This window comes from Pelmatolapia mariae, linkage group LG12 (assembly GCF_036321145.2).
Source record: "Pelmatolapia mariae isolate MD_Pm_ZW linkage group LG12, Pm_UMD_F_2, whole genome shotgun sequence".
NCBI classification, from domain to species: Eukaryota; Metazoa; Chordata; class Actinopteri; order Cichliformes; family Cichlidae; genus Pelmatolapia; species Pelmatolapia mariae.
This window is the reverse complement of record NC_086237.1, coordinates 27,922,590-27,934,853: the sequence shown is the minus strand read 5'-3', so window position 1 is coordinate 27,934,853 and position 12,264 is coordinate 27,922,590. Positions and strand designations below refer to the sequence as shown.

At 39.2% G+C, this 12,264-nt stretch overlaps 1 protein-coding gene across 1 annotated transcript in view; it reads left to right on the top strand.

Moving 5' to 3' along the window:
* The first annotated feature begins 3,102 nt into the window (after positions 1-3,102).
* Positions 3,103-12,264, top strand: part of fancc (FA complementation group C) — a 36,733-nt gene continuing 27,571 nt past the window's right edge. The window contains exons 1-3 of the mRNA XM_063488813.1: positions 3,103-3,300; positions 10,298-10,385; positions 10,521-10,615. Of these exons, the coding sequence (XP_063344883.1) occupies positions 3,103-3,300; positions 10,298-10,385; positions 10,521-10,615 (381 nt within the window). The remainder of the gene's footprint in view (positions 3,301-10,297; positions 10,386-10,520; positions 10,616-12,264) is intronic.

Below are 12,264 nucleotides of genomic sequence, written 5' to 3'. Positions count from 1 at the left end.
TTCAGCCATGTGACTCAATTTCCCATCTGGCAGTGCGGAGAGGACGTTCGCGGGTGACGTCGATCCCAGCCAATTGTCTTCTTCCATACGCGGAACCCCGGTTGAAGAGGGAAGTTCAGTTTGTTTTCATCGAGTCACAAATAGCTTTCCTTCTTCTCCGAAGTCGTAAAGAATGATTGGATACAGTTGACTTCTGCTCCGTGGACATTTTAGTCTAATGGCTATACGTCTCATTTACAGGCAAGTCGTAATTTGAAACTACTGGAGCAAATTGACGTGTGACTGTAGAGTGGTTTAGTTAATTAGCGAACAGCTGAAATACCAGGAGTTGCGGGCTACGAAGGAAGAAAATCAGCGCTGGGCTCATGCAGCAGTATGAAACCGATTGGCATAGGAGTTGTAATTCGAAGTTATTCTGCGTGTTAACGTTTCAGCATGTGTACCTACGTGCAGAGCGGCAGAAATACTGACATCATGTGGTGTGGCGTAGTTACTGCATTCAAGCCGTTGAGCTTCTGTGTTTGGAAACGGACAGGTACAGCTCAATTTGTGGGAGTGCCTGCCTTTATTTTGTGTTTTACAATAAATTTAATGATTTTGGTGGTTTAATTAGTATTATTAATAGATCACTTTGGGAAATAGCGATGTGTTGCTGAAATTAAAATTAGATTAATGGATTGTCAGTACTAAACTCTGTTTGGTTTCCACTTAGTTTTCAGCTGCCAAAAAAGCATGGCCCTTTTGTAGAAATTCTTTGCGAATTACAGATGAATAAAGATGTTTGCTAGCTAATATATTAAGTATGAGAATGCTTTGTTGCAACCCAACTAATAAGCCTTTTTGCACAGTTGCACATTTTGCAGTTGGTGAGGTGAAAGTAATAGCATATAATTCACATAATTTTCCAGTTATTAAGTTACTCCATGGCCCTTTTTGCTTTGTCTACACTGGTTAAAATGACGAATAAATGTATTAATTTGTTATTCTAAACTCTTTAACAAAACTATTCTTTTTTTTAAACTAATATTGTGACAGCCCTTCTCAGTTATTCCAAGTGTTTTTAAATATGACATACTTGAGCATACAGAAGTAAATTTGCCAGAAGTGATGTTTGACTGATTTGATTATACTGAAATAATGTCAACAATCTCATAATTGGAACAGCAAACTCAGAGTAACCCAAAGTCCACAAGCTTAGTTTAACAAATCTTCAAAGAAAATATTTGACCAGTCACATCTCGTTCCTGCTCCAAAATGTGTTCAGCCAACACCAGAGCTGCTGACGAGTGTGTTTGTGCATGTACATATTTCTTCTGACATGCATTTGGACCAACAACTTTGTGTGACCACAGTTTTTAGCATGTTCCTGTGCACAGGTAGCTGCCTGTGTGATAGAAATTGTGGGTGACATCGTCTGTTACTTTTAGTTATTAAGATTGTAGTTTTTTTTCCAATTCTACTTTACTGAAAAATGGAGCCCCTTAGACACAAGTCAACAAGGGGTGTTTGTTCCTAATTTGGTCTGGCTTTTTTCCTGCCTGAAAATGAGTATTTATATATTCACATCAGCGAGCCATAGGGGCTTTCCAGCAGAGATGATGGCAAGACATTAAACAAATCGTGTGTAACGACGTGATCATAAAACACAACTCTGTGGTGTCCCACACAGACCCGTCATTATGGCAAAAAACAACAAATACACACACCATTCTCAGCAGGCTATTTACAGACATGAAACACATCCTCACACACACACACACACACCCCACACACGTTTTTTCTCTCTCCGTCTTCATAAAAGGTGAAGAATGTGCTGTTTATTTTTCAGTAGGTTGTCATGAATGTGTGTGTGAGTAGGCCTGATCGCCGAGAGGTTATCATAATCGGATTTGCCTCAATTTATTTTCTGCTTGTTATAAATTCAGCTTGTTATTGGATTATCCCCCTGTGCCACCTGTGCTACAAAGTTTTGGAACACATATTAAAGAAGAGCACAGCAATAACATTGGCAGATTGAAATTATTTACTGATATATTTGGATTAATGTTTTAAATATAGGGCAGCACGTTGGTGTGGTGGTTAGCACTGTTGCCTCACAGCAAGAAGTTTCTGGTTTCAAAGGAGTTTCCGTGTTCTCTCCCTGTCTGTGTGGGTTCTCGCCGGGTAATCTGGCTTCCTCCTGCAGTCCAAAGACATGTATTTAGTGGGGTTAAGTTAATTGTTAAATTGCCCATAGGTGTGAATGTGAGTGTGAATAGTTGTCTGTCTGTGTGACAGACTGATAGCTGGGATACCCAGTAAAAATCCCAGTAGATCAGCAGTTTAGGAAATCTCAGACTAACTCGCCTGGCACCAGCAACCATACCATGTTGAAAGTCACTTAAACCACCTTTTTGATGATCTGCTTCAGCAGGTCATGTTGAAAAATCATCCAATCACCCAAGTGACTTTTTCAGAGACTGAAGAAGTCACTTTGTTGTAAACTTCAATAGCAGCACATACTGTAGATTTAGTGCACCTCACTTATGTAACACTGCCTCTGGTCTTTCTGTACTTAAGTAAAGAAATATGGTTTCCATTTTTGTTTACCCTGTCTCACAAAATCACATTGTGTACTGTGCATCTTTGGGATCATATAGGTTTGTCCAGTGTATTTTATTCTTTAAAACATTAAAAACCATGTTTGTTTAAATATTTCAAACCTTGAATAGCCAATGTAGCTGACTAATGATCACTGGATTAGTATGAAATGGACGAGATGAGCATGCTTATAATCTCTCTGGGTCTGTATGTCCAAAATGCACAGCAATCAGGAGCCTTTCATTTTAAAACAGTTCAACACTGTTTACAGGTTAAGTGTCTTGGGTGGCCCAGTTCCACAATACAAAACAGAATTTCTTTAAAACATTTAGAGATTCTGCTAATATACTTTAAATCATTGCACAAAGTTAAGATCATAAATGTAAAAATATTATATAAATAAAAGTACCAGTAAAATGATAAAGAACAAATTATAAGATACTTTCTGTGTAATATTTGACTTTTTTTTTTTAATCTTTCCACTCTTAGCTCCTCAGTAAATTTTCATTGACCAGCAGCCAAATGTCTGAGCAGCAGCCACTGAGCCAGCCCCTGCAAACTGAAGAGCCATTGCTGAATGACCAGGAGATGCAGTTCTGGCTGGACAAAGCAGTGGCATGGGGCCAGGCTGACAGTCCGGACACGCAGAAAGACGCCTGCCTACATATGAGCAGACTCAGGGATTTCCTCCAGCAGCTTCTCACACAAGTGAACAGCATGGTAAGCACAAAAAGTGTACAGTGGGGCCCATGTGAACTTTGTCAAGCTGCAGGTATAAGCCTGAGGTGTATGTTTCTGACAAATGTGGATGGTCTTGTTCCTACACCAGACTTCTTAGATGCTTGTTCAGTCTGATTAAATGCTCTGTATATTTTAAGAGGTGTGCTTAATGGGCTCCAAACGCCTTATCTGATGAAACAGAACAGAACAATTAATCAGCTAGGTTGAACAGCCAGGCAGCCATCTGAATAACGAAGCGCTAAGTTAGTTTAAAAATCACGCCCCGTATGCGAGTTCACTCCCTTTTAGAGCCAGGGCATGAACAGTATGTCCAGCGTTAGGAGCCCGCTAACAGAAGCTGCTCTGTGCTGTGGACAGGCTGTGTATGTCTGGCTGGCAGCACTGCGATGTTGAGTTAGTCAGGTAATAGCCGCACTGGGACCTCCAGTGCTAACCTAATGTATCCCAGTATCAGGTTCAGCAAATTTGGGAAGGGGACAGGATGGCCGCTGTGAGATTTCGGTGTTTCTATATGGTCATACTGCCTCATTCCAGCTTTTTCTCCTCTCACTGGTTCTTGTGACCGGCTTTTCTTGCATTATATACTTTTCCTCACAAAAGGAGTCGTCTCATGAGTCATAGTGTCCTTTCGGGATGTAATTTGTGATGCTATATACTCCATATGTTTTACCGCAACACTTTGATAATAGTCAGAAGCAGTCCCTTGTCTGCCTGTCTTTCTTCTTCCCTGTTGGTTTTGGGGTTAGCCCCATATTTTTATAGATATTTTTCTCTGTCTTTCTTCTTTTCTGTTAACATTATTCTGGGTATATGTCATGCTGAGGTGTCAGTGTGTGTAGAATGATGGCACGGATTCAAAGAGAGAGAATGGTATAGCTTAATTGGCTTGAAATCCGTTTTACTGGCAGTTGGCTCATAAAAGACCAGCTGAGGATAGCCTGCTTCTTGGCAGCATTTTACATCCCTTGATAACTTAACAACTTTCTTGTGGCTTATGGCCTGAGATGAAAAATACTCCAAGTTATTGTTAATTTCCAGGTTTACACTTGATTAGAACAGTGGAGGATGTTGCCTTGCATAATGGAATAGTTGCATTTTAGGAGGTATGCGTTTTCACTTAGAGATCTTGGATGAGAAGACCACTGCTGCTGTCATCTCAATCCATCTGGAGCTGCAGCCAGAAGACGGGTTAATTACCTTAACAGCTAGTGTGACTGTATCCAGCAGGGCTCTAGACTAACTTTTTGACATGGGCGCACCGGTATGCCTAACTTTAAAACTTTAGGCGTACCGGCACAAAAGTTAGGCGCACTCAAATTTTTCAACCACATCGCCTAACACCGCAGTTTTACATGTGCACTTTCTTTGGGGGGGAAGTCCATACAGACAATATTCATTTCTAAATCATTAACTAACAAACTTGTGCTTAAAGTGCTTTGTCAATATTGTAGAAAATGTTAAACTTAATCATCATCTCGGCCTCCTCTGACGACCTGTTTGCTGTTGCATGCTGCTGAAAGGCAGTGGGGAGAGGGGACACTTGGGCAGTGCATTTATTGCAGCATATAATGTGTTTTCTGGATACACTGTGCTTTTTCAGCATTCAAAGATTGATGGCACCGTGTCAGAGCTGGCTATGAATTTCAGATGGATCAGGCCTTAACTTAACAAAAAAGTTATCAATAGTTCTTTTCATCTTTTCTTATTACCCACAGCTACATCCACTTCTCTCAGTCCTAGGCTGCTCACTAGGGCTGGGTATCATCACTGATTTCTATAATCCATTCGATTCCGGTTCTCAAAGTCTTGATTCGATTCAATTTAGCCTCAGACAGTCAGAAATATTATAATTCTGATCATTTATCAGTACTGATACAGATGAGACTTCATCAGAATTGTGAACATCACAGCAGATGCCTTTGTGTGAAAGTAACTGAGAATAAAACACAGAAAAACATGAAGGAGATTTTCCTGGTCTGGCTTTTTATAGCAGATAACCTTAAAAATATTCTGCAATATTCTGCAATTTTGCATAATTTTAAGAAGTTTAAATTTCTTCAGTATTGAACAGCAGAAATTAGGCTTTCTTGTCCGAGGTCATTTAAGTGAAAAAAGAAAAAGACAGCGCTGTAAACAACGGTAGACTGGTGGGTAATAAGCGAATGAATAATGTAGAAAACAGAGATTTGAGACGGGAAACTGTTCTTGAAGTACAGAGAGAGAGAGAGAGAGAGAGAGCTGTGCATGAAGTGTGATTTTTATCGTGGTGGAAGCAAAACAGCAAAAGTCAGAGGGAATTCATGACGACATTGATCAAATGTGAAGCGTAGTTTGCTGCTGCTTTTGCTGCTGGCTCGGCAAATTTTGGTTGGAGAGAGACAAAACCTGCAGCTCAGAATCTAGCGCAAAAAAGACGTAAACACAGAGCGGACCCGACGCATCAGAATCGCTAAGCTCCGACAGCGTGTCCGTGTTCGGGCTGTCGGGTGAGAAAGCCGAGAAAGACAAAACTGATTCTGATGCGTCGGGTCCGCTCTGTGTTTATGTCTTTGTGTGGAATCCGTTAATGAATTGATATCGCTTTATTCAAGCTACTCACCTCTCTCTTCCACCTGCACTTTCAACTGGACCACGGCCAATCAGAGAGGTCCCGCCCCTGACTATCTCTGATTGGTTTAGTCCACGATAGGGGCATAATGTGTGTCTGTTGTTGACCACACGGAGAGTTGCAGAGATTTTTTTTTTTTTTTGTTACCCGAATATTTTTTTTTAGTCGCACCACTGAAAAATTTGAACGCACTCTAGAGCCCTGATCCATCACTGTGATGTTGCTATTTTGCTCCTACATTTTAGAAAGGATGAATGAGATTAATCAGCTGCTGAGCTGGGATTTGGGTGAATTTTGGAGGGTGCTCAGCTAGCTGCATTCCCCTATTTCTAAACTTTATGCCAAGCCGAATTTTGGCTCTAGCTTCATATATTCATTGTGTTGTTTTATCCCTCAACAAGAAAATAAGCAATCATATTCACCCCAAATGTCAAGTGTTTAAATATATGCACCTGCTATCTGTTGTACAAGTCCTCTTTTAAACATCCCTGCTACACTACAGATGCATTATTACATCACTCCTCAAAATCCTGGACCACTAAAGTAAGATGAAGGGAGGATGTTGTTGGGTGTACTTGTAAACACAAGTATGTGATTTATCACAATATAAAATAATAGGTATCATATCTATGATGTAGCAGCAACTCAGTGCATTTAGGAATATAGGCATGGTCAAAGAGACGTGCTGAAGTCCAAACCAAGCAACAGATGTGTGGTGGATATTTTCTTGGCATTGTTATTTTATATATGTTATATATCGTTGCTGACCCTGTCCATCCCTTTATGGCCACAATGTACCCATCTTTTGAAGGGTGCTTTCCAGCCTGATTATAAAAAAGCTCAAATCACCTCAACCTGGTTTCTTGAACATGATGATGAGTTTATTGCACTCAAATGGCCTCTACAGTTACCAGATCTCAATTTAATGGAGCACCTTTGGAAACAGGAGACTTTCATTATGAATGTGTAGCCAAAAAAATCTGCATTAATAGCTATATGCTATCATGTTCAATCTCTGAAACACCTTGCTGAATCTCATGGAGTTCTGAATGCATAAACAGGTTCAATCTGGTTCTAGCAAGGTGAACTTAATAAAGTGCCTGGTGAGTGTATATTTATGTGATCAACATAGCAACTTTGGTATTTATTGTCAAGGCTATTGCGACTGTGGATCAATGATGTCAGGGACAAAAGTGTTACCTCACTTCTCTATAAACTTGTCCCATTGGCTCCTTCGCTAGTACATAATCAGTCACTTCTGTCTGAAATGTCTGTCCCTAATCAAAACAAGACACATGGATGCAAACCCAATTCACAATTAGGGACATGGTTGACAAGGCTTTGATGCTGATTCTTGCTTTGGTAGTCTTAGATAATTACTTTGTTCGTGATGGCTTATTCTTGTGGGAATTCATTCGGTGCAGTCACAGAGCATTGTGCTGTTTCTATTGTAAATGAGCATTCCTTTTTAGTTGCATCAGCAGCATACAAAGGCTCATGTATATGCCCATAGACAACATTTGCCATGGGTTGTTGAGCTGATGGTAAGGCTAAGTGTGTGTGAGAGGCTGAGTTTCACACTGCGTTGCTGGTTTTGTTAGGCATACTTGGGGTTTTATAGAAACTCTGATTGGCCTATTATCATCATGCTTCCCATTAATGTTGATCTCATCCCCTTGAATGAGTCAACTTGGTCTCCTTGACAGTCTGATGATCTTTTTAAACGCATCAGCCTGATGCTGCCTTATTTTTTTCCTCCCCCACCTGCTTTGAAACTTCTGCATTTGTTTTCTGATTGATTCTGGTGGAAAGAGCACTATTGATGCATAATGGCTTTGAAACAAACGTTCATTTTCTCTTTTTCTTACTGCTTACTGTTCACTGTAAAATAATATGCAGCAGTATTAGTAACTGCTGTTATGTGCTGTTGTCAAAAAAAACAAAACAGGGTGGTGTTTTTTTAAATGTGCAGATTTTTTTTCTTAAAATACCAAGATAGTTTTTTGTTCCTATTTGTTTTCTTTTGGGTCGTATATCACCAGCTGCTTTTTCCCCCACCTCACAAAGCATTGCTGTTTGTTGGAAGATGTCAAAGTAGCTCCCTTTTAACTTAATTCATTGGAGGCTGACACTCGGCTCTCACTTTCAGACATGGCTGGTTTTGTCATGTTGTTTTGTACACTAAGAAACGTAAACCTTCTTTTTCTTCTTCTTCTTCTTAATAATCCACAGCATGTCTCTTGTCCTGTCTTCCTCCCCTCACCCCAACTGGTCACGGCAGATGGCTGCCCCCTTGAGGCGGCTGTTGTTTTGATTTGGTGCTATAAATACAATTGAATTCAATTATTGATGTCGTAATATCACACTTTTTTAGTCACGTAAACATTTGTACACATTCACACCAGTGTGTGAATGGGTGAATGACTGAATGTAGTGTAAAGCGCTTTGGGGTCCTTAGGGACTAAGTAAAGCACTATACAAATACAGGCCATTTACCATTTATTGTGGACAGTGTGATATGGCATAACCCTAGTTGTGGCTGTATCTGATGCACACATTGACCCAGCATGTCCCAGGCATGTTCAATAGGAGACTTTGCTCTACAAGGTTAGTCAATGACTTTAGAATAAACAGATTTTCGACAGTGGATTTCTTTGAACTCTAAAAATAATTCACCAGAGAAAAAGTGATGTAGACCTCACATGCAACAACCTACCGCAAAGTCAACTTGGGCCAGATTTATATCACAAAATAAAACAAAAAAAGCGGGTAATTGTTATTTGGAATGTGGAACAATAATCACTTTGTTCCAATTGTCTTTTTTCCTGTAAAAGCTGGAAACTAAAGTCATACAAAAAACAGAAAGTAGAATTTCTTGAGAGTACTTTGTGTCTACCACCATCTGCACTTCTGTTTGAACCAGTGAGCAAACACTGCATTGTCTATTGCATTTACACACACGTTTTTACTCAGAGTTTTACATTTGAACAGAACCATAGTAAACCTCTCTAACTGCCTGTTCATCTGTTTTCCAGATTAATTGTTTGTCACTCAGCTTCTCCAATAAACAAATTATTTCAGCCCTACATGGGAGTGAAGTAAGAGCAATTGTCTTTGATTAGGCAACAGCACGCTGCTTCAATTACATCTGGCATATGTCAGAATCACTGTGTGGGATTTTTCTGCTGTAAAGAATTGCTGTAGAGTTAAATTAGCCCAGAGGTTAAATGTATGATACAGTCTGTTAATATGGGTTGAATAATAAGAAATTTTGCACATGCACGTAAACATGATTCCTGCTCACATGTGCAGACATGCTTGTAAATTTAAGTCATGCGTCATCTCTTTGATCTGTTTTCTGCATGTCGCAGTGCGGGCAATCATGTTGATGTAGCAAACCCATAAAATAATAAGTTAAAACAACAAAAGGAGCGTACACCTGTTTATTTATATGTGTTTTCTTTTCCAAATCTAAGCTCAAAGCCTCAGTCTCCAGTTTGAATGAAAATTCTGCCTTTGGCTAGCAAAGGTAAACCTAGAATTAATTAAATTTGTGACAGATATATTTCTATTTTGCTAAACTATAAGTTAGGTCTGGATATTGTTAAAGAGCCATTTGTAGAAGTTGTAAAACTAGTTCTGGCCTTAAAAGATAAGTACTGGGACAAGCTCTGCTTTATTATTGTTCGTATGAGGGTATGGGCAGTGTTTTTTGATATTCCATTAAATGAAAATGGATATAAATTAAAGTTATAAGAAGTCAAGTGTAAAAGTCATTCCAGTTCAAAAGCAGCATCTGCTGTTGCTCCAAACATCTCTGGATGTTTTAATTGGCTGTGAGGTGAAATATATCACATGGTCTGTTATTCTGAGGTGGATAAACAAGCACACACATGAGTACTTAAACCCTTACAGGTATCGCACCCTTGACCAGAGCCCTGTTTTGCACTGTGTTCTGTTTTCTGTATCTATCACTGTTGAGTCTATGGAAGGAGTTGTGACATGACCAAAACAAAGGAAACAAGGTGATGCGTGAGCAGTATACTGTACAGCTGTTGATGTGTCTGTTACTCAGCTCAGTTCTAATTAGGAAGGATTGTGATTATAAGATTCTTCTAATGTTTAATGTTATGACAAAGTGTTGCTAGGTTAAAAGGATAAATGAAACAGGTGACGAGGTGCAAACATCTGTAATACAGTGAAACAATGAAAAGATATTTCCTTTGTTGTCCTTCTTCCATTTGTGTCATATTTCCATCCTATTAAAAACATATTTCTGCATGTACCTTCCCAGAAGTAAGAGAGTATTGAAAATTAAAAACATGTACAGTATAAAGTCTTTTTTCTCTCCCTCTTTCTGCTTCTAAGAGCTCAATAACAGAAACCATGAAGAGGCTGCCCTTCTTAGGCCAGCTTTTGGGTCGGCTGTGCTGGAATCCTTATGTCACCGTGTGTGGTGAGTGGAGCTTCTGGACAACTTGCACTCAATCGCTAGTGGGTTTCACATCCCCAAAACAGACAAAAGTAATAATGATGGTAATCATTCTCGCATGGTGTATAATGCGTTATGTGGTGGTGTATTTTTTTGCAGATACAAGCAGAGGGCTGCTGCTTGGGTGTCTTTGGGGACTGTACTCAGAGCGTCCAAGCAATGCTGTGGAGAAAAAAGCCAACCAGTGGATACGGGTACGCACTTTGCATTTTAAATATTTATCAATGGCTCATTCAGGTGACTAATAAAAGTTGGTCTGACTTTTGATATATTTTGAAGATGGTCACCCAGTTTTGTATATGGCTCAGTACTTTTTTTCAGTATATCTGTGACTGTTTATGTCATATAAGTTTAGTGATTATCAGTGATAATTGCAGCATATTCACTAAGACCTGGTGACCTGATATATTTTATTGTGAGAATGTCAGAAAAAGAGACACAAAATATATTACACAAAGGGAAAAAAGATGGTTCCACTTGAATATGCAGTGAAGATGTAATTCGTGTCTGAAGCCAAAATTCTCAAGTTCACTTCACAAGTTGACTTAATATAGAAACTTGTGGCATGTACTATATGTGTTATAGCTCTACTGTGAGTAGATATCTATCACAAAAAAGGAATCCTGGAAAAAATAGAGACGAAAAGGAACTATAAAATGTTCTGATATTGTATTAGTTGTTTTTATGCCTTTATAACATTTAGACATTTTCCTTCCTATTGCCATCATATTAAAACCTGGTCTGTTTGCTGTTCATGTTCTAATTCGTTCTGGACCGAGTTGACATACAGATTATTTGGCTGTTACAGATCATTCTTTTAGCAAATACTCATAAAAGAATCTCTCTTTGACTGCCTTCGGGCTGCTGAAGAGATTTTCAGTCTAATATACTTTTAATAGGAGTTTGATGGCCAGCTCTCTCTTTCCTCTCCAATTGGACATGGATGATGAATGTGGTAGATTGGATCTCTGTTTGCCTAAGCTTTTGTGCCCCAAACTGTAAAACATATTTTGAAAGCAAATCAAAATGGACTGTTTTACTGCCTCTTGTCACCAGAGGAGAATCAGCCTTCATATTATAGTTAGCGGATCCTGCTAAATTGTGTTCTCAGGGCGCACATACAAAGGAGGGAACGGGAACAGAGGGAAGAAAAGATTCTGTGGTGTTCAACTTTGAGAGGGTTCACACAGATGGCTTATGATAAACAATGTGGAACATTCACATTTTTGCCAGATTATCTGTGTGTTAGTATTCCTTGGATTAATTTCTCATCTAATAAAACATCCTGTTAATTGGAACAGTGTCTTGGAAGTAAACTTTAAATTTTGCCAGATGGTCTTTGACCTGCAAGAGGAGAAGCAGAGTGCATGTGTGCATCGTGGTTGTGTACATAGGTGTACGTGAACTATAGGAAGATATGAAGATTAATATTACTTTCTCAAATACCAATAAGACTTGTTTATGATTAGATAGGGGAGATGACCTGTCCTGGGTGTAGCTCACCTCTAGCCTGATGACAGCTGGAGTAGGCCCCAGCTCCCCCATGACTTTGAGCCAGTTTAGATAAGGGGTTAATAAAATGGATAGATGGTGAAGATATAACTGCTCAGTTACAGTTACAACAGTTGTATTGGTCTGAAAGTATTTTTGATTAATCAATAAGTCGACAGAATTGGGCTGAAAGCTTTAACTGAATGTATTTCAATTAATCACTGGATCCATTTTTATGTGTGTGTGGTTTTTTTTTTTTTTTAATCTTCTGTGATGGTGAATTGAATATCTTTTGGTGTTTAATGTTAATTTAACAAAACACGGTGTCATTATGTGCTCACAAACCTGTGCA